At 40.6% G+C, this 27,892-nt stretch overlaps 1 protein-coding gene across 3 annotated transcripts in view; it reads left to right on the top strand.

The window, feature by feature from the left end:
- The window catches only part of Galphao (G protein alpha o subunit), a 275,292-nt gene that overhangs the window by 236,983 nt on the left and 10,417 nt on the right, over positions 1–27,892 (top strand). For 2 of the 3 annotated variants that reach the window (XM_080282372.1, XM_080282370.1), the window contains exons 7-8: positions 13,714–13,867; positions 23,733–27,456. In XM_080282372.1, the coding sequence (XP_080138498.1) occupies positions 13,714–13,867; positions 23,733–23,920 (342 nt within the window). In that variant the 3' untranslated portion in view covers positions 23,921–27,456. Of the gene's footprint in view, positions 1–13,713; positions 13,868–23,732; positions 27,457–27,623; positions 27,754–27,892 lie in introns of those variants that run through there. The other variant, XM_080282371.1, reaches the window with a different exon arrangement.

Below are 27,892 nucleotides of genomic sequence, written 5' to 3'. Positions count from 1 at the left end.
GAGTCCAGCTTTCCAGTGCCTTTTCCCCATGACTGCATTCTTAGTACATGTACCACCCTTTTTCTTATAGATATAAATGGCATTGTGTCTTCTCTACACTTTTCTGCTTTAGCCTTTCTGTATGTTAATGATTTTGCTATTTATGATGCTCATTCAGACCTACTTCATTTCCAATCCCATTTCCTATCTGCTGTTGATGCTGCCTGAGCATGGCCCATTATTCATGGTTTTCATGTTTTACCTTTCCAGTGACATTTACCAGTTCATGAATCATGCCTCAGTCTTTCCTTAACCTGTGTAACACCCCTCTTCCCCATTACTTCATTACCAATATTCATGGCCTTGTCTTTGACCCACAATTAAATTGGAATGCTCATATTTTCTTCCCTTAAATCCTCTCCCCTTTGTCGTCATCATTTGCTGCACTTGCTGTCTCATCTTTCATGGGGTGCTGAACATGCCACACAACTTCATCTTCACTCTGCCCTTATTCTTTCCAAATTCAATTTTGGTTGCCAAGCCTTTTCTTCTGCCTCCAGTCACACTCTTTCAAAATTAAATTCCAGCCATCATACTGATCATTTACCTATTGGTGCTTTTTGGTCAACTCCCACTGTATGACAAGACGTATGTTCAAGAAAAAGGGAGCAAAAAGTATCTGGGGGAAGAAGCACAAAGAACAATGGAGAAAAGATGGGCAGACAGAGGCCAGGACATTAGACACTGAATGATGGAGAAGACTAGGAGAAAAGGTGAAATCTATACTCTGAAGGGTGGGGACCTTAAGAGGGGAACAAAAGAAGGTGATGGGAGTTCAAGCAAAAATAGTGTTGGAGAAGGCTGAGGAAGTGGGGTAACCTATTAGCAGGTAAGTGAAGTAGACGTGCACAGGACCCAAGTGTGCGAAAGAGGACGACAATAAGAGAGGGAGGGAATGCCCAATTCAACCCAGAGACTCATCTCTGACATGCATATGTTTACTGATGGCTCTAACTTTTGCCATTGTGGTGGGTTGCTGTTGTGTTCCCTGACTCCTCCTTCCACAGTATTCTTCCTTCCATTGCATATATTCACAGTGCAGAACTGTATGCTAAACTTTTTACTTTGAAGTCTCTTTCTAGATTCTCTTCCTCCTCCTTTGTTATCTTCTCTGATTCTCGTAGTGGACTCAGTTCATTACACACCTTGTCTCACTCTCTTCCTCTGACCACCCAGATTTAGGAGTAGCTATTCCATCTATCTGTTTGGAAAAAGCCAGTTTGCTTCGGCTGGATCCCAAGTTTTATAAGAACTTCTGGTAATGAACAAGTTGACTCACTGGCACATTCTGCTACTCTCACCTCCAGTTCCTTTCTCCACCCCATTCCTGCTCATGATTGTTTTCCTGTTCTAACCTGTCTCTTCCATGAACATTGGCAGTCCTCAGGAGACCTTCAGTTAACAACAGGCTGTATGGTATTAAATCTTCAATTCTTTCTTGGCACACCTCAATCCATCCCATTTGTCAATGGGACTATCAGTGCTCATCTTCGCTTGGGTTATCCTGCCTCACTCATGATCATTTTGTGGTCTGTGACCCACAGTCACTCTGTTTGCACTGTAACTGCCCATGACTATCCATCACCTTTTTCTTTATTGCTCATCTACACTCCAGTGCTGCTTCTCAGCTTTTGCCCCTCCTTTTGTCACTATGATGGCTCTTACAGCATTCTGATTTCCCATGTGACTCTCCATGGTGGTAGGTGGGGATGCTGACCATCCACTTACTTGATGTAGTGCTGCATTGGGTTTCTGCCTTCTCCTCTCTTCCTTCCTTCCTCTTCAGTATTTCTTTCCTTCATTGTTTCCTCTTCCTTCTGTCTATGGGCAACTTTACACTCCCTTTCCTGTTTTTCTTTCCTTCATTCATATCTCTTCCATGTTCCCATGGATGACTCTACTGTACATTGACTGACAAGCCAAATGGTTTCCTGTACACCAGGAAACCATTTATGCTTGGTGGTAATTATCTATCTATCTATTGCCATACGCCTTAATCCCATAAGGGATGACCACAAACATGTCACCCTGTCCCCTGCCATTTCACCATGTCACCCTGTCCCCTGCCATTTCACTGCCCTGCTCCAGCTCACATACACCCTCTCTCATATACCTCTTCACTCCATCCCTCCATCTCATCCTTGGCCTCCCCCTCCCTCTCCCCCCCCTCTGCCTCACTCGCATACATTCTCCTCATCAGTCTTTCGCAATCCATCCTCTCCTCATGGCCAGACCACCTCAGTGTGTTTCTCCTAACGTTTCCCATCACATCCACACCACAACACTCCTTCACTTCTTCATTTGTCAGTCCGTCTCTCCATGTGACTCCACATGCTCCTCTCAGATAACTCATTTCCTCTGCCCTTTCCTCTCTTCCTTCCTTCCTCTTCTCTCCTTCTTTCCTTCATTCAGATAACCAAATTGTGGCACCAGGTGGTTTAGTGGGTAATTAAGGCACTCCAGTTGGATTGAGCCTGTGTAGGTTTATATCCAAGGGGTGGCTGAGGGTTTATTGCTCACATAATGCCACTGAGGGATGAGTGAGGCTGGTCACTTTCATAAATGTCAGGACCAACTTGCCCAGCCCCAGGCTCCTACACTCCTTATGGGGCAATATAGGATTGGATGATGGATGGATGGATGGACTCTTCCGCTGTTTCTGTTTCCAATATTATCACTTTTCTCACTGCTCTTCACATCTTGCCTTTAATTTAATTATTCCCCCCGCCCCCATCTGTCTTAGTACCATATAGCCATGGTGCTAGTTCTTCATTATTCCTCCCCTCCTTCTGTCTGTTGACTGCAGAGTTAAGCAGGGTTGAAACCTGTGTCATGTGAATATCTTTACATACAGTACTTTCCATCCATTTCTGTTCCATATCATTTTAATCTTTTATTTCCTGAATGTACATATCTTGCCTTCTCATATATTTACTCACCTTGTAGAACCATCTTCTTCATGGCCTTCCACACTGCATACCATCTTCAGCTTTCTTACATATACCCTTTTCACCACATTTTTCTTTCAAAATGTTCATGGTCTTCCACATTGCATATGCTCTTCGATCTTCTTACATATACATGATTCACCACTCGTTACGGTCAGAATGTTCATATTATGGACTCATTTGCATTGTAAAGCCTTGCCAGTGAACAGGCCTTCTCATTTACTTCCATCTTTCTCAAATTTTCAACCATCTTTCCATACAAAAGTTTCTTGCTGTATTTCATAAAGAACCCTTTGCATTATCACTGTTGTTTTTGGAAGGAATGCTGCATGCTAATTTTGTAAAGATAATGGACAAATGCACAACCAGAGACAATTAACAGTGGGTTACTAGATTCATGTGGAATGGTTTGATGGACTGTACCTGCATAGTGCTTCTTGTATGTAGCAAGGTGGCACTTCCCCACCAGATCTGAATTGTTTTCATTTTCGTAGGCTCCAACATGCTTACATGCGTCAGCCTTGGTCACCTAATGGTGACTGTCCATGCAGCTTGAACTCTGGCAGCTTTTGGTCAAGGAGTGTGACCTTAACCCCGAGGTCACACTCATTGACCTCATTGCAGGTCTGTTCGGTCTACCTCTTGTTACCCTACCCCCACCGTTAACACTTCTCACTTTCTGCACCCAGTTTTCATCCCCCATCCTCTCCATATGCCAAAAACATCTCAGTCTACCTCTCCTCATCACAACACCAATACGCTCCAGTCCCATCCTACCTGTCAACTCTTCCATCATAAACCTAGCCCCCCCAGGCCTTGCACTCAAGGACGCACTGCACATCTACATAATCATTGCCATTTCTGTATGTTTGAGCCTGCAAATATCCTCTTCCTTTACTGCCTAGGACTCACTGCCATTCAGCATTACACTCCTAACACATGCTGCTTGCAAAGATCCCTTAACACAGAGGGAGAACCCTCTCAGTGCCAGGAGAGGCAACAACTCCCTGAACTTCTTCCAACCACTCCTCACTTTAGCCACAGAGCTAGCTCATGCCCCACCTCCAGCACATAACATGGCTCCCAAATAACAAAACTCTTCCACACACTCAAGAGACTCACCAGCAAGCTCAGTCCTTTCGCACCTGGCAGTATCCATATTCTCTCCCCGACACATCAGACACATGAAATCAGCATTATTACACAGTCTACCTCTAAAACAACTATATTTCATATGCACCCACTTATCATAAACACTGCACAAGAGGGAATTACTTCCCAAGTCCTTGTGACAAAATCGCTTATGGCCACTGTCTCTCTTCTCTGACGGTACCACTCCCAGCCCTAGATATCATCACTTTTGTTTTATCTACATTTACTCTTAAGCCCTTGCCTCATACCATCTTGCCACTTCCTGAATCTTTCCTCTGCTTCCCTTTCATTTTCTGCAGTCAGCACCAAATCATCAGCATACAACATCTTCCACAGGATTCCATTTCTGAAGTCACATGAGAGGGCTTCAGATACCAAGATAAACAACAAGGGGCTCAAAACTGACCCCTGATGCACACCAACGTTCTCAGAAAATTCATCACAAATCTCCATTCACCCTTACCTGGGTGTGAGCACCCACATACATGGCCATAATGACCCCAACCAACCACTTCTCAATCCCAAGCTTTTTCATCGCCCACTTCACCATTTCCCTAGGGACTCTGTTAAAGGCCACCTCCAAATCAACAAAAACAAAGTACTGTAACAGTTCCCTTTTCTTTCCTATGTATTTTTCCTGAAGCTGTCAAACAATGAATATGGCATCAGTGTTCTCTTTGCCTGGCAAAAGCCCAATCTGCGTCTCGTCAATATTTACTCTTTCTCTACTCGTACCTTCTAGAACTCTCTCCATTACATTCATTATCTGGTCTAAAAGCTTTATACCTCTGTAATTTCCTCTTACCAGGGCATCACCCTTCCCCATGCACATCTACAGTTATACTCTTCAGCCAGTCATCGGGGACAACACACTCATATATAATCACATTTATCAGGTCAGTGACTAACCTCACTCCTGTATCTCCTGAGGGTTTCAGCATTTGAGCATTCAACCCAGACACTTCTGCTACCCTTCCCACTTGCATCCTGCCTATTGCCCCGCTAACAGTTACAGCGTCAATCAAAGGCCAAGGGCCAAACACTGGATCTGCTGGCTCCAAACCTTCCCAGTCTCAGTCAAACTCCTTACTCAGCAACTGGCTCTAATGCTGTGTCCATGCATCTTTACATCTCTGCTGTTCACCATTGCCCTTCCTTCAACATTCTTCACACTCTGCTCACCCATGATATCATGAAGTGCAGGAAGTGTATAAATTACAGTACTGGAAACTCAAGACATAAGGAAATCCCCAGGACTGGATGGGATCTTTACTTGGGTACTGAAAGAATGCAGAGAACAGCTGGCAGGTAAGATTCACAGGTTAATTATGTGTTCTCTGGAAGAAGGGAAAGTGCCTCAGGAATGGAAGAGGGCAAATGTGGTACCAATTTACAAGGAAGAACCCCTGAATTATAGACCGGTGTCCCTGACCAGCGTAGTCGCAGAATTGTGCTAGAGAATCCTGAAAGACAGATGGATAAAATATCTGGAGGAGATGAACATTTTGGCTGAAAGTCAGTTTGGATTCAGAAGTGGAAGGTCATGTGTTTCCAACTTGCTGAGCTTTTACTCAAGAGCGATTGATGTGCTACAGGAGAGACGGCTGAGTGGATTGTGTGTATTTAGATTTTAGAAAGCCTTTGACAAGGTACCCCACAAACGACTAATGGGGAAATTGGAGCACATAGGAGGACTGAAGGGGAAACCTCAGGAGTGGATGAGAGACTTCTTGAGAGACAGACAAATGAGGACAGTAATAAAGGACAAGATGTCCGGATGGAGGGAAATAACAAGTGGAGTCCCACAGGGCTCAGTGTTAGTGCCAGTAATGTTCCTGATTTACGTAAATGATATGGTAAATGGAATGAACAGTTATGCAAGTCTGTTTGCTGATGATGCAAAGATCTTGAAGAGAGTAGAAGTTGAGGAAGACTGTAAAATGCTACCGGAAGACCAGAATAAGATTCGTGATTGGAGCCTGAAAAAAAAGAAGTAAAATATTGGGAATGGGTAAGTGTACCAAGAGGCCATCATTGAATTATATGATGGGTAATGAACCAGTCACAAAAGCAAGAGAAGAGAAAGATTTTGGAGTGCTGGTCCAGGATAGTATATCACGTGAAAAACACATAACAAGATAGTTAGAGACATACAATCTTGTGACTAACATACAAGCGGCATTCCATTACATGGATGAGGAATTAATGAAAAAATTGATAGTGGCCATGATCCGCCCCTGGTTGGAATATGCGGCAGTAGTGTGTTCCCCACACAAAAAGAAAAATATAAACAAGATCGAGATAATACAAAGAACAGTAACCAAGATGGTCCCCAGTCTGGCAGATCTGTCTTACGGAGAGAGGCTGGAAAAGCTGGATCTGCCTTCCCTAGAAGAAAGGAGAGAGAGGGGCAACATGATTGCAGTGTTCAGGGCAATGATGGGAGTAGATAAAATTGATAAAAAAGATCTGTTTGTATGGGATGGGAGAGCAACAAGAGGACACAGAATGAAACTGAAAAAGCCAAGTTGCTTTAAGGATATCAAGAAATGCAGCCTTCTATATAGATGCATAGACCTGTGGAACAGTCTGGACAAAGAGATCATCCAGTCTAAAAACTTAAACGAGTTCAAAGCAAAATTTGACTTACTGAGAAAAAGAGACGGGACCCCACGAGCGTAGCTCATTTCCTGCATATCACAACTGGGTAAATACAACTAGGTAAATACACACACACACACACACACACACACACACACACACATGGGAAAGAGATGAATATGAGGACCTGGCAGAGAGTACAATTCAGAGTATAAGATCATTACTACATAAAATGGAAGAGAAATCAGAAAGAATTATACTAACTGGGGATTTCAATACAAATATAAATTGGAATACTCTAGATATAATTAGCCAAGAAAGCTGTTGGGACCAAATCCTGGATCTCGTGCAAGAGTTTTTCCTAACGCAACATGTGAGGGAAACCACCAGAAAAAGAGGACGTGATGTACCTTCAGTGCTAGATCTAATATTTACTAGGCAAGAAAATGATATTGATAGTTTAATATATCACCCTCCACTCAGCAAAAGCGATCATGCAGTACTAAATTATAACTTCAGGATAGCATATGACATAGTAAACAGCAATGACAGATACAAAAAGAGCCTAAACTATAAAAAGGGAAATTATCAAGACCTAAAGAAGTATTTCTTAGAAGTGGATTGGGAAAATGAGCTTAGAGGAAAAGATTTAAATGCTGTATATAAAAAATTCTGTGAATTTTATGAAATAGGAGTCCAGAAGTACATCCCACAGCACAAAGATGCAGATAAGGAAATACAGAAATGGTTCAATACAGAATGTAAAAAATCAAAAGAAAGAAGAGATTTGTTGTGGAATAGATACAGAAGAGACAATAGTGAAAGGGCATACAGTAAAAGTCCAATATTTCGGCATCCAATTCCCCGGCAAATCTGACATTTCGGCAGTTTTGAGAAATAGTCCCATTTACGAAAATCTCCGATTGTTCTGCAGATTCTCCGATTTTTTTCGTCAGTCTTGAAATTCTCCATGAGGCTCGCCAGCTAGCTACCCGCCTTTACCCACCTTAGTGAGTGAGATAGTGAAAGTGATGGAACGAGTCTACCACTGCCATGAAGCTCAGAGGCTAGCTTTTTCTCCTATAGCATAAAGAGAGGACAAACATGTAGTGAGTCTAGCATGGGAAAGAGAATCTGTTTCGCCATTCTTCCGAGTTGTTGCCGTGCTGCTGCCGACTTCTCTTGATTCTTCTGTGTGCTTTGTGAACTTCGTACCGAAATACCTCTGAAATTACTATTCGAGTGTGCTGGGGACTTCTTCCAGCAGTAGCAGACTCCAATCAACCCCTTCTATTGTACATATGTAAATAAGGAACCTACTATAAGTTTAGGTAAGTACATGTGAACTTGTAGGCCTACTGTACCATTACATTTATATACAGTATGTTCACTAATTTCTTTATTTTTCATGTTCATGTACTGTATAGTACTGTATTCATTACAGTATTGTACAGTATCAAACAGTATACAGTACTTTCTCCAAACACATTTGTAATGATATGAGTAATGATGATAGTGTTCACCGAAACATATAAGGTACTGAGTGGGTAGGGTTTTCGATAATTCGGCAATTTTGATATTTCGGCACTTGCCTGGTCCCATAGATGCCGAAAAATCGGACTTCTACTGTATAATAATTACAAACAGGCAAGAAATGACTATACAAGAATAAGGAGGGAAGCCCAAAAACAGTTTGAGGAGGATATAATAAATAAAAGTAGTGATCAACCAAAGCTGCTTTACAGCTGTATCAGAAGCAAAACCAAAGTAAAAGATATAATACAATCCATTACGGACGAGGGAATCACTTATATACACAAGAGAAAGATATTTATGAAGCACTAAATAAGAATTTCCAATTAGTTTTTACAAAAGAAAAAAATTTTGAGAGGGACTATGTGGAACACACATGTCCACATATACTACCAGATATACAAATAGCAGAAAAAGTAATACAGGAGGAGTTAAGTAGAGGAAAAGCAAGTGGTCCTGATGAAATTTCATGTTGGGTATTATGAGAATGTGCAAAGGAGTTAAGTAAACCATTATTTTTAATTTTCAAGAAATCCTTGAGTCAAGGTAAACTACTTGATATTTGGAAAAAAGCAAATATTGTCCCCTTATTCAAGAAAGGAAATAGACAAAATCCACTCAACTACCGACCAGTATCACTGACCAGTGTTGTAAGCAAGGAATTAGAAAAGCTTATAAGAAAAGCTTGGGTAAATCATCTAGAAGAAAACAGTATGATAACAGAAAGACAGTTTGGTTTCAGAAAAGGAAAATCATGTTACTAATCTGTTGAGCTACTATGACAGAGTAACAAACACAATACAGGAAAGGGAAGGATGGGTGGACAGTATCTACAGTATTTAGATTTCAAGAAAGCTTTTGACACAGTACCACACCAAAGACTTTTATGGAAACTGTACCATGAAGGAGGAATTCGAGGCAAACTGTTTTGTTGGATGCAAGACTTTCTCATAAAAAGAGAAGTGAGAACAGTACTAAGAGGAAACTACTCATCATGGAAAGAAGTGACTAGTGGATTACCACAGGGTTCAGTGCTGGTGCCAATCATGTTTTTAGTGTATATAAATGATATAAACAGTAACACTGGAAATGAGAGCTATCTGAATATGTTTGCAGATGATGCAAAAATACAAAGGAGAATTACTAACACAGACTCTTGTAAAGAGCTACAAGAAGAATTAAATAAACTTCATGAATGGAATTTGGAAGGAATTTGAGTGTAAAGTGGAGGGACTGTAAGAAATTGTTCTGGAGAGAAGTGAAAAGAGTAAGACAGGGTGGAAGTGAAGTTAGCAGGGGAGTGAAAGATAAAAATGGTAGATTACTAGTGGAGAAGGGAGAAAAAGTGAGCAGATGGAGAGAACACTTTAAGGAATTGTTGAACGTAGAGGATGGAAGTAATGCGAGTATAAGTGGCTGGGGAATGGCTGGGAGAAGGAGGGAGGTGAGAAGACAGGAAGAAATCAGTAGGATAGAAGTTGTGGAAGCAATGAAGATAGTTAAATCGGGGAAAGCCCCAGGAATTGATGGAGTGTGTGGTGAAATGCTGAAGCATGGGGGAGAGATAGTAGTAGAATGGATGTGGAAGATGTGCAGATTGGCCTGGGAGGAAGGTAGAGTCCTGGAGAATTGGAAGTCAGGTATAATTATTCCCTTGTACAAAGGAAAAGAGGAAAAAGAAGTGTGTGGTAATCATAGGGGCATTTGTCTTCTTAGTATAATAGGAAAAGTGTATGGTAGGATACTTATGGACAGAGTTAGAGAAAGAACAGAGAAATTAGTTGGAGAAGAACAGGGAGGCTTTAGGAAGGGAAGAGGTTGTGTAGATCAGATATTCATTCTTAGATCTTTAGTGGAAAAGTTTCTAGAGAAGGGAAAGAAGTTGTATGCGGCTTTCATGGATTTGGAGAAAGCATATGACAGGGTGGATAGACAAGGATTGTGGAAAGTGTTAAGAATATATGGAGTAGATGGGAAGTTGTTGAATGCTGTGAAGAGTATGTACGATGGTGCGAAGGCTGCAGTGCGTGTGGATGGTGAACTAAGTGAATTTTTCTCTTTGAAAGTTGGTTTGAAACAGGGATGTGTCATGTCTCCATGGTTGTTCAATCTGTACATGGATGGGGTAATAAAAGAGGTACAAGGTAGGGTAGTGGATGTTGGAGTGGCCCTGGTGAGAGAGGATAGTGTTTGGAAACTCCCTGTACTGTTGTTTGCAGATGATACTGTGTTGTTGAGTGAAGACGAAGGGGAGCTGCAAGGCTTGGTGGATGAGTTTGAGAGAGTGTGTAAGAAACGGAATCTAAAGGTGAATGTAGGGAAGAGTAAAGTGATGGTCTTTGAGAGAGGTGAAGTTAGTGAATGTACAGAGAGGTTAGATGGTGAGGAATTGGAAAATGTGAGTACATTTAAGTATTTGGGTGGTGTGATGAGTAAGGATGGAGGTTTGGAGGGTGAAGTGCTTGAAAGGGTACAGCAGGGAAGAAAGGTTGCTGGTTCCTTGAAAGCAGTGATAAGAAACAGGGAAGTGAGCATGGAAGTGAAAAAGTTACTACATGACAGTATTGTGATACCAACTCTAATGTACAGAAGTGAAGCTTGGACATTGTTGGAAGGACACAAGTCAAGAGAGAGCAGTGGAAATGAGTTATTTAAGAGGAGCCTGTGGAGTCACGTGGAGAGACAGGCTGACGAATGAGGATATAAAGGAGCGTTGTGGTGTGGATGTGGATGTGATAGGAAGCGTTATGTGGAACACACTGATGTGGTTTGGCCATGTGGAGAGGATGGAGGGTGAAAGACTGACGAAGAGAGTGTATGTGAGTGAGGTGGAGGGGGGAAGAGGGAGGGGGAGGCCGAGGATGAGATGGAGGGATGGGGTGGAGAGGTATATGAGAGAGGGGGGTGTGAGTTGGGAGCAGGGCAGTGAAATGGCGGGGGACAGGGCGACTTGGAGGCGATTTGTTTGTGGCCACCCCAAACGGGATTGAGGCGTCTGGCAATAGATAGATAGATAGATAGATGAATGGAGTAGTACATGGCAAATGGAATTCAATGTGGACAAGTGTCATGTAATCAAGTTTGGTAAAAGTGGAAAAAGACCTGATTGGGATTATAATTCAGGAAATAAAACCCTATACACATCAGAAAGAGAGAAGGACCTAGGTGTGATTATCAATAACAGACTATCTCCGGCTGACCACATCAGCGAGAAGGTACGGAACATGTATACACTGCTTGCAAATATGAGAATAGCATTCACATACATAAATGAAGACATGCTAAGAAGGATAATAACATCATTCATTAGACCAACCCTGGAATATGCATCAGTAGTCTGGAGTCCTCATCTCAAAAAGCATATAGACAAGATTGAAAAAGTTCAAAGGTCCGCTACAAGATGGATACCAAGCTTAAGGGACCTGAGCTACGAAGAAAGACTAAATAAACTGAATCTACCAACACTACAGGAGAGAGGGAAAAGAGGTGACATGATAATGCTATATAAGTGCATATCAGGGAAGGAGAAAATAGACATAAATGATTACTTAACATATGGAGAAGCATCAGCAAGAGGACACTGCAAAAAACTGCATAAGAAGAGAGGTGATAAAGACGTAAGGAAATTCAGTTTCCCAAACAGAGCAGTTGATCAATGGAATGCATTACCGAATGAAATTGTGTGCCAAAACAATTCACAAATTTAAGGATATGTACGATAAATATGGTTTAAGACACGGGACAGTACGAGCTTGACTCATTCCTGTAAAGATACAATTAGGTAAGAACAATTAGGTAAGAACACACACACACACACACACACGCACACAAAAAGTGCCGATTACACCCAACTAGAGCAATATCATGTTCAGCTGCATTGCAGCTGTTCCTGATGTTGTTTCATGGGGAAATGGCACAGTTTTTACTTTACTGTGGTGTAAAAAAGAAAAAGATAATAAGTACAGTTGGACATATGTATTAGTCATCCCCAGTGTAAAAGAAAAAAAAAATCCTACCAGAAAGTTATTAACTTAATATGACTGGATGTACATAGCTAGATAGCACAGTTAAAAGCCAGCACAGCTGAGTGGGGCAAACCACATGATTTCTTTGCTGTACTTCGTATAGATTATAATAATGAGAATGGCAGTAGAATTTAGAATTAGCTATTTGCTTAGGTGGCCTAACACCATTCTTCATTATTGAAACTACTGTTGTTTTGATGTGGATTGCTGGCATAACTCTTAAAGGATTGTTGCACTCAACTGAGTACTGGGAGACCAGTGGCACAGGACAAATTTAATAATTTCAGGCAGTGGTGCACTCAAGTTCCCTTGCTTGAGGACACCCAATTGATGTGTAGAGATGACCATCACTGGGTCCCCTGCTTTTGTTACCCAGCTTCTCTCTGGTCCCAGCCATCAGTAAGAGAAGGGCTACATGTGCTCCAAGGAATTCATTGCCTAGTAGGCCTACCTCTGCCTCAACAACATCTGTACACATGCATATTATGAATACTGTACTTAGAGTCACAGTAAAGCAATGATAAATGAAAACCTAATATGGTGAAGGAGATTCTAATGAATTTAAATGAACAGACATTGAGGAGTATGTGCCAAGCCAAGTGTGATGGTGGTAGGGCAGTGGTGGTGGAGGAACATCACCACTTGCCAGCTTCCACAAAGTGACAGGCCGATCTGGTCCCAAAACATATCGGTCTCCAGGTTGTTTCAGTTAGATTAGGTTAGGTTAGATTCAGTTAGGGTGTATTAGGTTAAGTTCATTTAGATTAACTTAGGTTAAGTTAGGTAATTAGGTTAGGTTTGGTTAGATTAAGTTAGGATTCATTAGGTTAGGTTTGGTTATATTAAGTTAGGATTTATTAGGTTAGGTCTGGTTAAGTAGATTATATTTAGTTGGATTAAGTTAGGTAAGGTCTGGTTAGGTACACTAGATTAGATTAGGTAGATGAGTAGTTCATTTGGGATGAAATGATTGGGAGTGGATGGACATCAGGGTAGGATCGACTTGAGAGCTCCCCAGAACACAAATTGGACCATTACCCCAATCACAACACACACACCCAACTTTGTAGTGTAGTAGTATCAAGTTGGGTATGGACTTCGTCACATTTTCAATGTTGAGATCATATTCTTGAGCAACTTTTCTTTTTACAGTGAAAATTTTTAAACATTTCTAATCTATTTTTTCCCAAACTTTTTTCAGCCATTTTGAAAGAGCCTTGAACTACATCCTGATATGCTCAAAGGTTAATAGATTACAGCATTGTACATAAGGTGTTAAGCTAGCCATATGTCCCATAGCTGTTACTGATAGCATAGATTTAACTGATGTAATCCTTAAAATATATATGTATTTTCTTGACCATGTACTTTGATATATTGAAGTAATTTGTACTCTTTATTGCTGTATTTTCCAGAATCGCATGCAAGAATCATTGAAATTATTTGACTCAATCTGCAACAACAAGTGGTTCACCGACACATCAATTATACTCTTCCTGAACAAGAAAGATTTATTCGAAGAGAAAATTAAGAAGAGTCCTCTCACCATATGCTTTGTAGAATATACAGGTACTGTAGTTTATTGATACAGGTGCTGTAGTTTATTGTATATCTTTTTCTGTCTCAGGTATTTTCCTGTCGCTTTATAATATCATTTGGCAAAAGTCACCATCCACCCATCCATCATCCAATCCTACATTGCCCCATGAGGAGTGTAGGAGCCCGGGGCTAGGCAGTTGGTCCCGACATTTAAGACACTAATATAATAATACATCGATGGATCTGAAAGGTATATGCTGTACTGGGATAGGCTATCACCCATTCAGATGTGGGGATTTTCCTGTAACCAAATACAGTTATAACACAAAATAACTGTGTTAACTACAAAGTTAGCAAGGGTCATGAAACCCCTGCCATGTGGCCCTTGTACACAAGCCATCCATCTACCCATTTTGACCCCCGTGACAGTTCCATAACTTCCCTAGCCTCAACACCTTACCTTCCCACATACTTATGCGGTGGTCGTATGGGACATTTTTGAGCAATTCTTGCTTCCAGATTTGCTGTTTTCCCAAATATATAAACACTTGAAAGTTTTCAGGGCAGTTATTTAGGTATGATTTTCAGACAGCCCTGTCCATCCAGCAATAACTGGGGTGATGCTAATGTTACATTCAACTGTACAAAATGTAATGCCCATTTTTGTGTTAAGCATTTTATGTTAACACTATTACAAAAAAGATACTGTACTCAGATAATTCTAAAAGCACATGGGTACTCTACATTGGATGTTAGTCTAAAGCTTGTTTTCATCAAGCCTCACTGCTCTCTCAGGGTCACAGACTTTCACAATTTGGTGTCCATTAATGTGAGAAAGATGACTACAGAGGAATATAACTAGGTTTTCTGAGTCATATCCACAGCCTCATGGGATTTTGGTCCAATGACCGGTTTATAATTAATATTCTTACTCCTCCTTGTGGCAAGCTGCTTTGAAGTCCAGAAGAATTTTTCGTGACCTAAGGGGCTATCACATGGGGACTTGTGGACGTGCACACTGGCCGTGGGCATCCAAACTTGCTGCCGCGTGAGGTTCGTGGACGTCCAAAGGTGGAATGCCACCAGACCCATTCGTGGACGTCCACAGTGAGCATGGACGTCCATGACTCCATAGTCTCCTTCTTGTCTATAGTGTTTATCTGTAGCATTTAGGTGGAGTAGACTGTAGCACCAGTCGAGCAGGGCAGTACTCCCGAGGTGGATGGAAAGCTGATGACAGGGAGTGCTGGAGCTCCCGTTTCATCAGCCCTCAGGACTAGTTCCTGACCATCCCCCTCTGCTGAACTTTTTCAGTGTCTCAGTTACACAGAGAGTAGGCCAGCATGCTCTCCAGTACAAATTTCTCTAACTATCTACACCAAACTACTTGCACAGTACACACTACACTTCCTATTCAAAATTCAACAAAAATGGCGTCTATTCATCAAGCCTTGGAGTCCCCAGGGGGGGGGGGACCATAAATACCCCCACCATCCGCCCCTCTCCCGGTGACGACTCGAGGTGCCTGGAACCACTGTCTGACTCTCTTCTTCATTTCTGCAACATTTGCGGCCTTTCCTCTAACTTTCTCTCTGTTGAGCACCACCTCTCCTCCTCTAAACCTCACCTTCTTTTTCTAACGGAGACTCAGCTGTCTGAGGCAACTGACAGCAAACCCTTTTCTGTATCCTCCTACTTTCTCTATACTCATTTCAAAGCCAAAGGTGGCTGTTGTGTATATATACGCAACGACTTATCTTGCTCTCGTGTTCCTGAACTCGATTCTTCTGAATTCTCTACACTCTGGCTTCGGCTGTCCTGTCATTCTCTGACTAAATATATCTATGCTGTTTACTTATCCCCTAATTCTACTGACTATCAAAAATTCTTCGACTATCTTACTTCTACGATGGAACACATTCTATCCATTTCTCCTTTCTCTGAAATCTCCATTCTTGGAGATTTCAATGTTCACCACCACCTTTGGCTCTCCTCTCCTTTCACGGATCCACCTGGTGAACAAGCCTACATCTTTTCTATCCTTAATGACCTAGAGCAGCTTGTACAGCACCCTACCCGTATCCCTGACCGCCTTGGAGAGAGCTCCAACATACTTGACCTCTTCCTCACAACTAATCCTTCTGCTTACTCTGTTAATCTTTTCTCTCCGTTGGGCTCCTCAGATCACAACCTTATTACCTTAACCTGTCCTATCACTCCAGTACGGCCTGTGAACCCTCCAGGGAAACGTCGTCTGTGGCATTTTGGAGCCGCGGACTGGGAGGCCCTCAGGCAGTACTTCTTTGATTTTCCCTGGAATGATTGTTGCTTCCATGGCCGGGAGCCATCTGAGTGTGCCTTGTGCATTACGGAGGTTATTCTCTCGGGCATGGAAGCATACATTCCTTTCTCATATCCTTTGACTAATGCAAGAAAGCCTTGGTTTAATCACGCTTGTTCTAATGCTGTCCGCAACAAGGAGAGGGCCTACAAAAGGTACCGGAGCCAACCCACCCCTGAATCACATCATCTTTATGTTTCTGCCCGGAATCATTCTAAGTCTGTTCTTCGCTCTACTAAAAATAATTTCATCCATACTAAATGCTCTCAACTCTCCAACTCGAATTCTTCCCGCTCCTTCTGGCACCTTGCCAAAAATCTTTCTAACAACTTTACCTCATCATCCTTCCCTCCTCTTTTCTACTCTGATGGTTCTGTAGCTATTTCTTCTACTGATAAAGCAGATCTCTTCACACAGACTTTCTCCTCCAATTCCACCTTAGACGATTCCGGTGCTGTTCCTCCATCACTTCCCCCCTCTGACTTCCTCATGGCTGAAATTAAAATTTCTTCAGTTGATGTATTTTCTGCCATCACTGGCCTCAGTACTAACAAGGCATATGGGCCTGATGGGGTCCTTCCTGTTGTTCTCAAGAACTGTGCTTCTGTGCTTACATCCTGCCTAGGCAAACTCTTTCGCCATTGTCTGTCAACTTGTACCTTTCCTTCTTGCTGGAAGTTTGCTCTCATTCAGCCAGTCCCAAAGAAGGGTGACCACTCCCAACCCTCCAACTATCGTCCAATTGCTTTAACGTCCTGTATTTCAAAAGTTTTCAAGTCAGTTCTCAATAGAAAAATTTTAAGGCATCTTTCCTATCACAACCTTCTTTCCGATCATCAGTATGGGTTCCGTCAAGGGCGCTCCACTGGCGATCTTCTCACCTACCTTTCAGACTCCTGGTCATCCTTCTTTCGGGACTTTGGCGAAAGCTTTGCCATTGCACTTGACATCTCAAAGGCTTTCGATCGAGTCTGGCATAAATCTTTAATTTCCAAACTGCCCTCCTATGGTTTCTATCCTTCTATCTGTGCCTTCATCGCTAGCTTCCTTTCTGGTCGTTCTATAGCCGCTGTTGTAGACGGCCATCGTTCTTCTCCTAGATCTATCAACAGTGGTGTTCCTCAGGGCTCTGTCCTATCACCAACTCTCTTCCTTTTATTCATCAATGATCTTCTAAGCTGTACATCTAACCTTATCCACTCATACGCTGATGACTCCACCCTTCACCTTTCCATTCGGTTCCCGCAACGCCCATCTCAACAGTTACTTCAACAAACAAGGGATGAGGCTATGGCACACCTAATGTCTGACTTGGCTCGTATCTCTGACTGGGGTAAAAATAAAATGGTTGTTTTTAATGCATCTAAGACCCAGTTCTTACACCTATCAAAATCTTCCACAGGTATACCCACTAATGTTTAATAATATTCAGCTTAATCCTGCATCATCCTTGAACATGCTTGGGGTTTCATTTACTCGGGACTTATCTTAGAAAGAGCAAATTACAGTAATCACTCCAATATCCGACGTAATAGAGCCATAGGTAGGTCCGGATATTGGTTCTGTCCGGATATTGGGCCCCAGCTTACGGACTTGTACTTATGGACCCTAACTCAGAGAAACACCTATACAACTCCCTCTGGACATGCATAGCACCTATTTAAGACCCAATCACACCAATAAAGCGCATAAATGACTGAAATAAACGCAAAAGAAACATAAAATGAGGGTTTAGAAGTAGGTTCATACAATAATAAACATTCTGGTGACTGGCTCCTGGACTGGTACTTATGGACCCTAACCTAGCCTAACTCAGAAAAACACTTTCCTACTGCACATGCATAGCTCCTAACACCCTATTCACACCAATAAAGGACTTTAAAGAGTGAAATGAGGTAAGTATAGTATGGAAAAAGTACAGTATGAAACATTCTTATGTCCGGATAGTGGGGATGTTCGGATATTGGGCGTCCGGATATTAGAGTGATTACTGTACATCTCTTGTAAAATGTGCTTCCAAGAGATTGGGTGTGCTAAGCCGACTCCGCTCTTTCTTTACCCCTGCACAATTGTTGACTCTATACAGGGGTTTTATCCGCCCCTGTGTGGAGTACAACTCTCATGTGTGGGGAGGCTCCCCACATACAGCTCTTCTCAATAGGGTGGAGTCAAAGGCTTTTTGTCTCATTAACTCTCCTCCTCTTACTGACTCCCTTCAACCTCTGTCTCTTCGCCGCACTGTTGCATCTTTATCTCTTTTCTATCGTTACTTTAATGGTCACTGTTCTTCAGAACTTTCTGCTTGCATTCCTCCACCTCTACGACGGGCGCGTAGCACCCGTCTGGCAGCAAACTCTCTTCCCTTTTCTGTCCAACTCTCTAATGCAAGAGTTAACCGTTACTCCCAGTCATTCATTTATGCAACAGGTCAGCTCTGGAACTGTTTCCCTCTGTCTGTATTTCCTGCTGCCTATGATGTCCAGTCTTTCAAATGCAGTGTGTCCAGGCATCTCAAAATGATTGGATCTTGAATTTGGCTCTCTATTGTATTTGTTTTTCTCTTGGAGGGAACTGTTCCTGCGGGCTCATGGCCTTTGGTTCCTTCTTCCTCGCATTAAAAAAAAAAAAAAAAAGTTGTGGCCAAGTAATCTGTGTCGTCTGCAATCTTATTTTATGATTAATTCAATACTGTTAGTAAAGTTTGTATAATCATTTTATATGACTTTTATTATGTTTTTATTTGTTTTAGAAAAATACCCATTGCAAAAGTCACTAGCTGGTTCATGTATATTGTTGTTAATGATAAACATGTTGTCTGCTTGGGAGTCAGAACAAGCTACCTCCCACTCGTGTGGAGTGAACTCGATAAAGAAGATGAAAGTGGCCGTCGATGTCCACCATGTGATAGGGTATGGACGTCCAAGCTCAGTTTGGACATCCATTTTGTGCTGTACACAACGTTCATGAGTCCCCGTGTGATACCTGCTTTAGTATAATGAATCGGTAGAGAGGCGGCCTGCAGTCCTAATGGACCCAGGATCGAATCCCGGCTGGGGCAGGCAACAGTTTAAGGATTTGAATTTCATATAAGCAGACTTTACTGATCTACCAGAAGACCCACTGATGTGGTGATGAGGTGGAGGGATGGAGTTGAGAGGTATATGAGGGAGGGGGGGTGAGTTGGGGGGAGGGTAGTCAAATGGTGGGTGACAGAGCGACTTGGAGGCGTTTTGTCTGCAGCCACCCTTTGCGGGATTAGGACGTCGGGCTATAGATAGATAGATAGATTATCAGTTCATCTGTCCTGTATGAGATAGCTCTAGCATATATTCAATATTGAGGGGGGGTGTTAGCACTGAAGTGGTGACATGTGGAGGAGGTGTGTAGGAGGACTCTTGAACCTTGGGATAATCTCTGAAGCCTTTGTCCAGAGTCAGACGCATTAGAAAAAAAAAATCATTAACAAAGCCAGAATAGTACCATTCTTGTCACTGTTTGTACTCACTGTTTTTGCTGTACTCATGTATGTTATGTACTAATAAGACATAAGAGAAGACTAGAATTATTAGTCTCTCACTTGCCTCATATGGCAACATTTTTTTTTTTTTTCTTGCTGGGATAGAACAGCTTGTGTGACCACCTTTGAAAGTTTTTTAATGCTTTTGGTATTTTGCTTCTGACTGCTGTTGCCCAGAAATGTCTTTAAGCAAAGTTTTATATGTCACAGCCATTCATCCTCGTCTTGGCCTACCACTGCTTCCTCTCATATTCAAACTCTCTCATTCTTACCCATTTCACCACCCTTTCTATACAGTAAGTGTTGTAAATAGCTTAGAGTCTGTGCATCATGCTTTCTCCCCAGTCTGTCTTTTGGCAGATACAGTAAACCCTCTTTTAACAAATTTCAGTTTTAACGACCACCTTAAACTGACTGAACATAATGTTCATTAAATGAATTTTCGTTTGGTAAAAGAATGGACGTGCGGGAAACACTGACCAGCGTGGCATCCTTACACACACACACACACACACACACACACACACACACACACACTGAGTAATCATGAGGAAACAAATTAATGGAATTGGTGACGGAAAACATGTTAACCCAAGTAATTAAAGAAAATACAAGAATTAGGGGTGATGACGAACCATCAAGGCTTGGCTTAGTATTCACAAAGGACCCAAATGATGTGAGGAACATAACCTACCAATGCCCCTTTGGTAAAAGTGATCATCTGGTTATTGAGATGGAAGTGGTGGGAGTAAAGGAAGGAGAAAGGGATGAAAAACACAGGAAGAATAGATGCAATTACGGGTAGGCAGACTTTCCTTCCTTGAGGAACTTTTTCCAAAATGTAGACTGGAGTAAACTGTTTTATAGATTTGTCAATGGCAAATTGAAACAAAAGGAAGGAATCAAAAACTGAAAGTAGATGGAGAGGTCTACAAAGATGTGGCAATGCAAGCTGAAATAATGAATAAAATTTCCAGTCGGTTTTCACTAATGAAAGGGATTTTGTGGGGGGAAGGGAGTGACTAGAAATGTAGTGATAAAAAAAAGATATAAAAGTGGAAGTACTACAGGAAGTGTATCAATTAATGGAAACTCAAGATGTAAGGAAAACCCCAGGACCAGATGGAATCTCTAACTGGTTACTGAAGGAATGCAGAGAACAACTGGTGGATAAGATTCACAGTTTAATTGCGTGTTCTCTGGAAGAGGGGAAAGAGACAGACAAATGAGGAGGGCAAATGTGGTACCAATTTATGAGGGAGGAAATGGGGAAGAACCCCTGAATTATAGACCGGTGTCCCTAATTAGCGTGGTCGCAAAATTGTGCAAGTGAATCCTGAAAGATAGATGGATAAAATATCTGGAAGAGATTAATATTTTGGCTGAAAGTCAGTTTGGATTCAGAAGTGGAAGGTCATGTGTTTCCAACTTGTTGAGCTTTTACTCAAGAGCGATTGACGTGCTACAGGAGAGAGACGGCTGGGTGGATTGTGTGTATTTAGATTTGGAGAAGGCCTTTGACAAGGTATCCCACAAGAGACTAATGTGGAAACTAGAGCATACAGGAGGACTGAAGGGAAACCTCCTGGAATGGATGAGAGACCTTTTGAGAGACAGACAAATGAGGACAGTAATTAAGGACAAGATGTCTGGATGGAGGGAAGTAACAAGTGGAGTCCCACAGGGCTCGGTGTTGGCGCCAGTAATGATCCTGATTTACGTAAATGATGTGGTAGATGGAGCAAACAGTTATGCAAGTCTGTTTGCTGATGATGCAAAGATCTTGAGGAAGTTAGAGGCTGAGGAGGACTGTAAAATGCTGCAGGAGGATCTGGTTAGGATACATGATTGGAGCTGGATGTAGGAAATGAAATTCAACCCAAAGAAGTGTATAGTATTGGAAATGGGTAAAAGTACCAAGAAGCCAACACTGAATTATTTGATGGGTAATGAACCAATCACAAAAGCGAGAGAAGAGAAAGATTTGGGAGTGCTGGTCCAGGATAGTTTGTCACCTGAAAAACATATTAACAAGACAGTTAGAGAGATGTATAAACTCTTGACTAACATAAGAGTAGCATTTGATTAAGTGGATGAGGAGATGATGAAAAAATTGATAATGACCATGATCCGCCTCAGGTTAGAATATGCGGCAGTAGTGTGGTCCCCACTCAAAAAGAAAGATATTAACAAGATTGAGAGAATACAAAGAACAGCAACCAAGATGGTCCCGTCTGGCAGATGTCGTACAGAGAGAGGCTGGAAAAGCTGGATTTGCCTTCCTTAGAGAAAAGGAGAGGGAGGGGTGACATGATTGCAGTGTTCAGGACCATGATGAGAGTAGATAAAATTGACAAAGAGGATCTGTTTGTGTGGGATAAGAGAGTAACAAGAGGACAAGGAATGAAACTGAAGAAACCAAGCTGCTTGAAGGATATCAAGAAATATAGTTTTCTTTATAGATGCATAGACCTGTGGAATAGCCTGGACAAAGAGATCATCCAGTCTAAAAACTTAAACGCATTTAAAGCAAAATTTGACTTGCTGAGAAACAGAGACAGGACCCCACAAGCGTAGCTCATTTCCTGTATATGATAATTAGGTAAATACAATTAGGTTAACACACACACACACACACACACACACACACACACACACACACACACACACACACACACACACACACACACCGCATCCCAGAAATCATTGCATCAGTCTTTGGGTGATCAGCATCTTGATAGGAACCATAAACAGAGTATTTATTAAGATAAAGGGCCATTTAGACCTAGCTGTATGTTATTGTGTACAGTTGTACAGCTGAGCGACACTCTGTATTTAATAGTTACCGAACAGCATGGTGTTTGGCTTAAATGTACTACCAGCTTTAACGCAAGGGTCTGATACCAATTAATTCACGATATTGAGTGTGTACTGTATTTGATTCACAGATCCCCTGTCACTCCCAAAACTGTCTTCTTTGTAACCCACCAGACATTCTGAGATGTTCCTGGCCTGTTTATAAATATTCTTCATATACCATTCCTACAACATTAAGAGAGTTGTAGACTTATTCCATAATATTTTTTGCACTCATTTTGGTCACCATTGCATTTTTTTGCAGTCACAGGGAAGCTGAATTAAGTAAACTAGTTTTAACTGCAGATATTAGTACAGTATGTTGCTGTTGTGAATTGAAAGTTGATGCTTTTAGGAGATTACAGTACTGTATGATATCCATTGACAGATTTCCATAACCAGCCTGATACGAATGTGCAATACTAGTTTACTTCCCACATTTACTTTCCAGTGTGTTGGATGCTCTTGAGGATGATGAAGAATTGTCCACCAGTCAGTCAGTAAGATGTATGGAGTGAATTTATTGGTTCATGATCATCATGTACCTCCACTGCAACCTCTATACTCTGTTCTTAACTGCAGTTTAGGAAAAATCTGCAGTGACTGTGGTTTGAAGAAAAAAAAAAAAAAAAAAAAAAATCCAGTTGAATTTTGGTCGTACCGGCTCATAGTTTTTAAGGTGATATGTGGATTTTTTTTGGGGTGGTGGTGAAAATATATATATATATATATATATATATAGAGAGAGAGAGAGAGAGAGAGAGAGAGATTGATAGATAGACAGATAGATAGAAATGTTTTCCTCTTTTGCCAAATAACAGTTTATTGAGTATGAGATGAGAGTACAATAATCCCTTGATTATCCAATGTAATAGAGCCAAAGCCACGTCCAGATACGGAGCATCCAGATAATCTAGTGATTTTTGTATACTTAAACATGGGCAGGCATCCTTTCGTATCAGTATCTTTTATCCTTTGACTGTAGTGAACTAAAAATAATTGTGCAAGAAATTCAGTTTTAATTGGTCTCCATTGAGATAGGTTGTAGTCAGAGCCAGGCCTTCTGTTGAAGTAAGTTACAGGTTATGGGTTAAGGGTCTTAGTGCACTTTCGAAACCTTTACCATCCTCAGGAAGTATAATAGGATTGCATATTCATCAAATTATGAATTTCCCTTGCAGGTGCACAAGATTATGGTGAAGCTGCAGCCTATATCCAAGCCCAGTTTGAGGCCAAGAATAAATCCACTTCCAAAGAGATTTATTGCCACATGACCTGTGCTACCGACACCAACAATATTCAGTTTGTGTTTGACGCTGTGACAGATGTGATAATAGCCAACAACCTACGTGGCTGTGGCCTCTATTAACTCCTTCAGAATAAGGATGTCATTTTTATTTTGTTCTTGTTGCTATCAGATGACTTGATTTAGTGTAGGAGTGCCCTAGTGGTGAAGGGGTTAATGAAGGCTTTATATAACTCCTCCAGCTTGAACGTCTCTCCTTAGGTGAATAAAATCATCTGGAAAGAGCAAAAATGAAATATAAAGGACATCGTCATAATGAAAGGGGTTTAGCAATGCCTCTCCACTTAGCTGTGTTTACTACAGGGATTCTGGGTACAGTCGTGGTCTAGCCTTCTGCTCCAGGAAATGCATTTGCCTACACAGCAAGGCATTTGTCAGGAGTGTTGGTAGTTGTACCTTGCCCACCGGTCACTCTCCCCTCTTAATTAGTTTTTAGACAGAGCTAACCTAACCAGAGCTCTTGATACCTCTGGCAGGTATAATTTCTTTGTTAATGTATGGCTGAGATATATATGAAAGTGGCAGATATATTTGCCACAAATTGAAGCTAAAGTTACTGAAAGTTTGTTGTGTAAGAAGGTTGATGGTCAACAAGTTCTTGAAGATAATTTAATTTTTCAGCTAGAAGTTGAGAAAACAAAGCCAAAATGGCTCCTGCAAAGTAATGTTTGCAAAAAGAAAAGCCCAAGAACTAAAAGATTAGTGTCACATAATCTTAGGTTGATCCTGTTTATAATTTGAGAATTATCTACTTTTATTGAAGTTTCTGAAACTACTTTGTACTTTTTTATGTATCAAACCAACGGATCAGAAGAAGAATCACCATACATAGTTATCACAACTCAAAAAGGTGGCACTTATGTAGGACAAAGATAATTTTATAAATTATCGAGCCAAATGTAAGTACGGTCGTAAGATTGATTATGGTGACTCATATTAACTGAGTGTCATTTTTCTAGTCATCTCTGTATTCTTAGTCTTTACTACAGAAGTTTCAAGATGGTGTGCTGCAGTTAACTTTCATCTAGTTCTACAAACATTAACCAAAATTTTTTATTGATACTAATATTTGCTACCATCTTTGTCCTGAAATTGGTTATTTTAGATACTACTCATAAATTTGCAAATTGTCATAAGTCCACAGCACCTTACAAGAGGCCTGTGTATTTCATGGTTGGAAAGTCATTACATAAGTATTCAGTGTTGAAACCATTGATTATGTAAGGTCTCCTTCAAAGAGAAACAGACAATATGGAAATCAGGGTTTCCTCAAAGTGAACCAAGCTGTTGGATGTCAAGGTAAAAGATAGTTATACAGTGAGACTAATAATAGTTATTTATCTTTTGTAGTCTGTAAAATATTTCAGTAGTTGTGTTCATGTTATGACTAAGAATAAGAAAAACCTTTCATGTAGCATTTGCAAGCCAAGCTGAGTTGTTCATTCCATACATTAAGCTTATTAATTACATTGTTATAATTCCTCTGAGCATTATGTGAAGAATAGAGAATCTTTCAACTCTCCATGGTATGCAACTATTCTGCTTGGCTTGCTTGTTTAGATGTATTCATTCATAGTTATGTTTCAATACCAGGAGTGACATTATACCGTGGACATTTGAATTCACCTAAACAAAATATTAATGAAGTTGGCCAACAAAGCTGAAAGGATAATACAAGTGCTTTAACTTCAGCTATATTTTGTAATAATTCACTGTTACAGGAGGGCAATTTAGCCACCAGTGCTATTGAATGGTCTAGGTCAGTGATTCCATAACATACAGTGGTTATTTAGGTGCTGGAGTGAGACAGGTTTTATAATGGCCGTCAGTATCTAATTCAGGCTCTGCACAGGTTCAAAGAAGCGTAAATGAACTGTTGACTAAACAATAGCAGTAATGACTTCAAAAAGAGAACAACCATGTTATTATAATATCAATATTACAAGGACAAATGCAGTATGAAAAAATATAGTAGACAATATTTTGCATCTGTTGCATGGCCTTGCTTGTAAGCATTCCTCACACCTTTCTTTATCTCCTGTGCTGTGAAGAGTAGTAATTACAATATGGACAGATTTATACTGGTAATTGAAGAGTTCATTACTCATTTAGTATTCAAGTGAATCTGTTAAATATGGAAATTTCAAATGCTGTACTTTAATTGGGACCACATTTCTGTATACTAAATACAGACGTTTTTAGAATCCCAAGCTGTGAAAATAGCTAATTGGTTTACAAAGATAGTTTTCCTTTCTTGTTAGAGATGGAAGTGATTATATGAAATATTAAGACGAGTACAGTGGAAATGTTTGAAGTCACCAGATTATATATTATATAATATAGTTCTATAAAATATTTAGTTTTTTATCTCAGAAATGCTAACTGATTTTAGTAGAACTATATTGGCTCTGATAATCACACAGGCCTTATGTAAGCTTTTGAACACCATCAAATTAGATTATAAATATTATATATATTTGTATATATCAATGTATATTGCATATATATATGATATTTAAGAGAATCATTATAAGTGAGCAGCAGACCAGAACTAACCCTCCTGATACTGTATAGATGTTACAAGACTGACCCACTGCCACAACATCATACTCACTAGGAGGCTCGGACTCTGGGTCTCTTGCTACTAGCACTTTCTTTCCTTTAATCAAACCCCATATGGGAATTATTTTTTGCCTAAACTATTGAACACCGCACATTCTTACATTTTGTGTTGATCTTTGTCTTCAGGTAATGGATGCATGACAGACAACTGCAAATTGTTTAATCATTCACTCAATAGGCAAGTTACTTTCAAACCCATGTAATGTTATTCGCTATTTTGAGCCGTTGATATTGTTAATATTATGTGTAGAGACTTGAAATATATATCACATCTGTTCAGGGCTCATTTTGGCAAATACATTGCTTTTTCCCATTAATCATCCAATAACAATCAGTCTGATAATAATGTTGTTGTTGTGAGTCCTTCAATTATATGGTAACTTCTTCATAATCTTGACTTCCCTCTTAACTAAAGTATTCATAAAATTATTGCCATAAAAAAAAATGTATGTGTGGTGTTAGGCTTGTGCATGGGAGTGGAGACAGTTTCCAGCGCTAGTCACTCCCGTAATTATTAAGTCAGGTATATCCCTCTTATATCTTCGTTCTTACTGTTTAAGATTGTGGTACCAGTATTTGATAGAAATATATTGCGCACAATGAGACAAAGATTGAAAAATCCCTCATGAACTATATTTACAAGGCAGAGAAGGTTCCGAAGATGTCTAGAATAGAGATGCATATCCATGTGTAATACTGTCTGATAATTATAATGTATATGGTATTAAAAAGACCCATCCTCTCATGTATGTTATAAGATTGACTGCTCACTTTTGTACAATATATTTGCTTCTGTAGTAAGTAATTTAATGATAATGATGATAACGACATAATTACATTTTTCTCCAAGAAGTGATTACCCTTTGGCTTCCTTGGAAGATGTTCCTGGCAAGTGTGTGTAGCACCATACCATCTGGATCTCTGCCTTGCTAGGAATAACATTTTTATTTATGATTGCTGAATAAACGTAAATTTTATTTGGACTCCGTGCATTTTATTTATAGCCTGTGTTGCAACAGCGAGAAGGTACAGTATAATACATATGCTTGTTGAAGCTGTCATATAGTCCAGTGAGTTAGTCTGACATACTTTATTATACCAAAGTTTAAATATTGTGCTTATCTGTGGAATAATTACTTTATAGGTTGTTTGATGTGGGAGGTCAACGGTCAGAACGAAAGAAGTGGATCCATTGCTTTGAAGATGTGACTGCCATCATTTTCTGCGTGGCTATGTCAGAATATGACCAGGTGCTGCATGAGGATGAAACTACGGTGAGCTCTTGTCAGTCTTACATGTGCGTCCCTCAAATCATCTGACACATACTAGAAAAACCCTAACACATTCTAGATGTCTTTTTGATGTTTATGTATGGTTTGTATTCTTTCCAATCAGTATATGATATGATGACGA

This window comes from Coenobita brevimanus, chromosome 93 (genome assembly GCF_032717465.1).
Source record: "Coenobita brevimanus isolate Jiangsu-jjx chromosome 93, ASM3271746v2, whole genome shotgun sequence".
NCBI lineage: Eukaryota > Metazoa > Arthropoda > Malacostraca > Decapoda > Coenobitidae > Coenobita > Coenobita brevimanus.
Note: the sequence above shows the minus strand (reverse complement) of the source record. Positions and strands in the feature narration are given on the sequence as shown.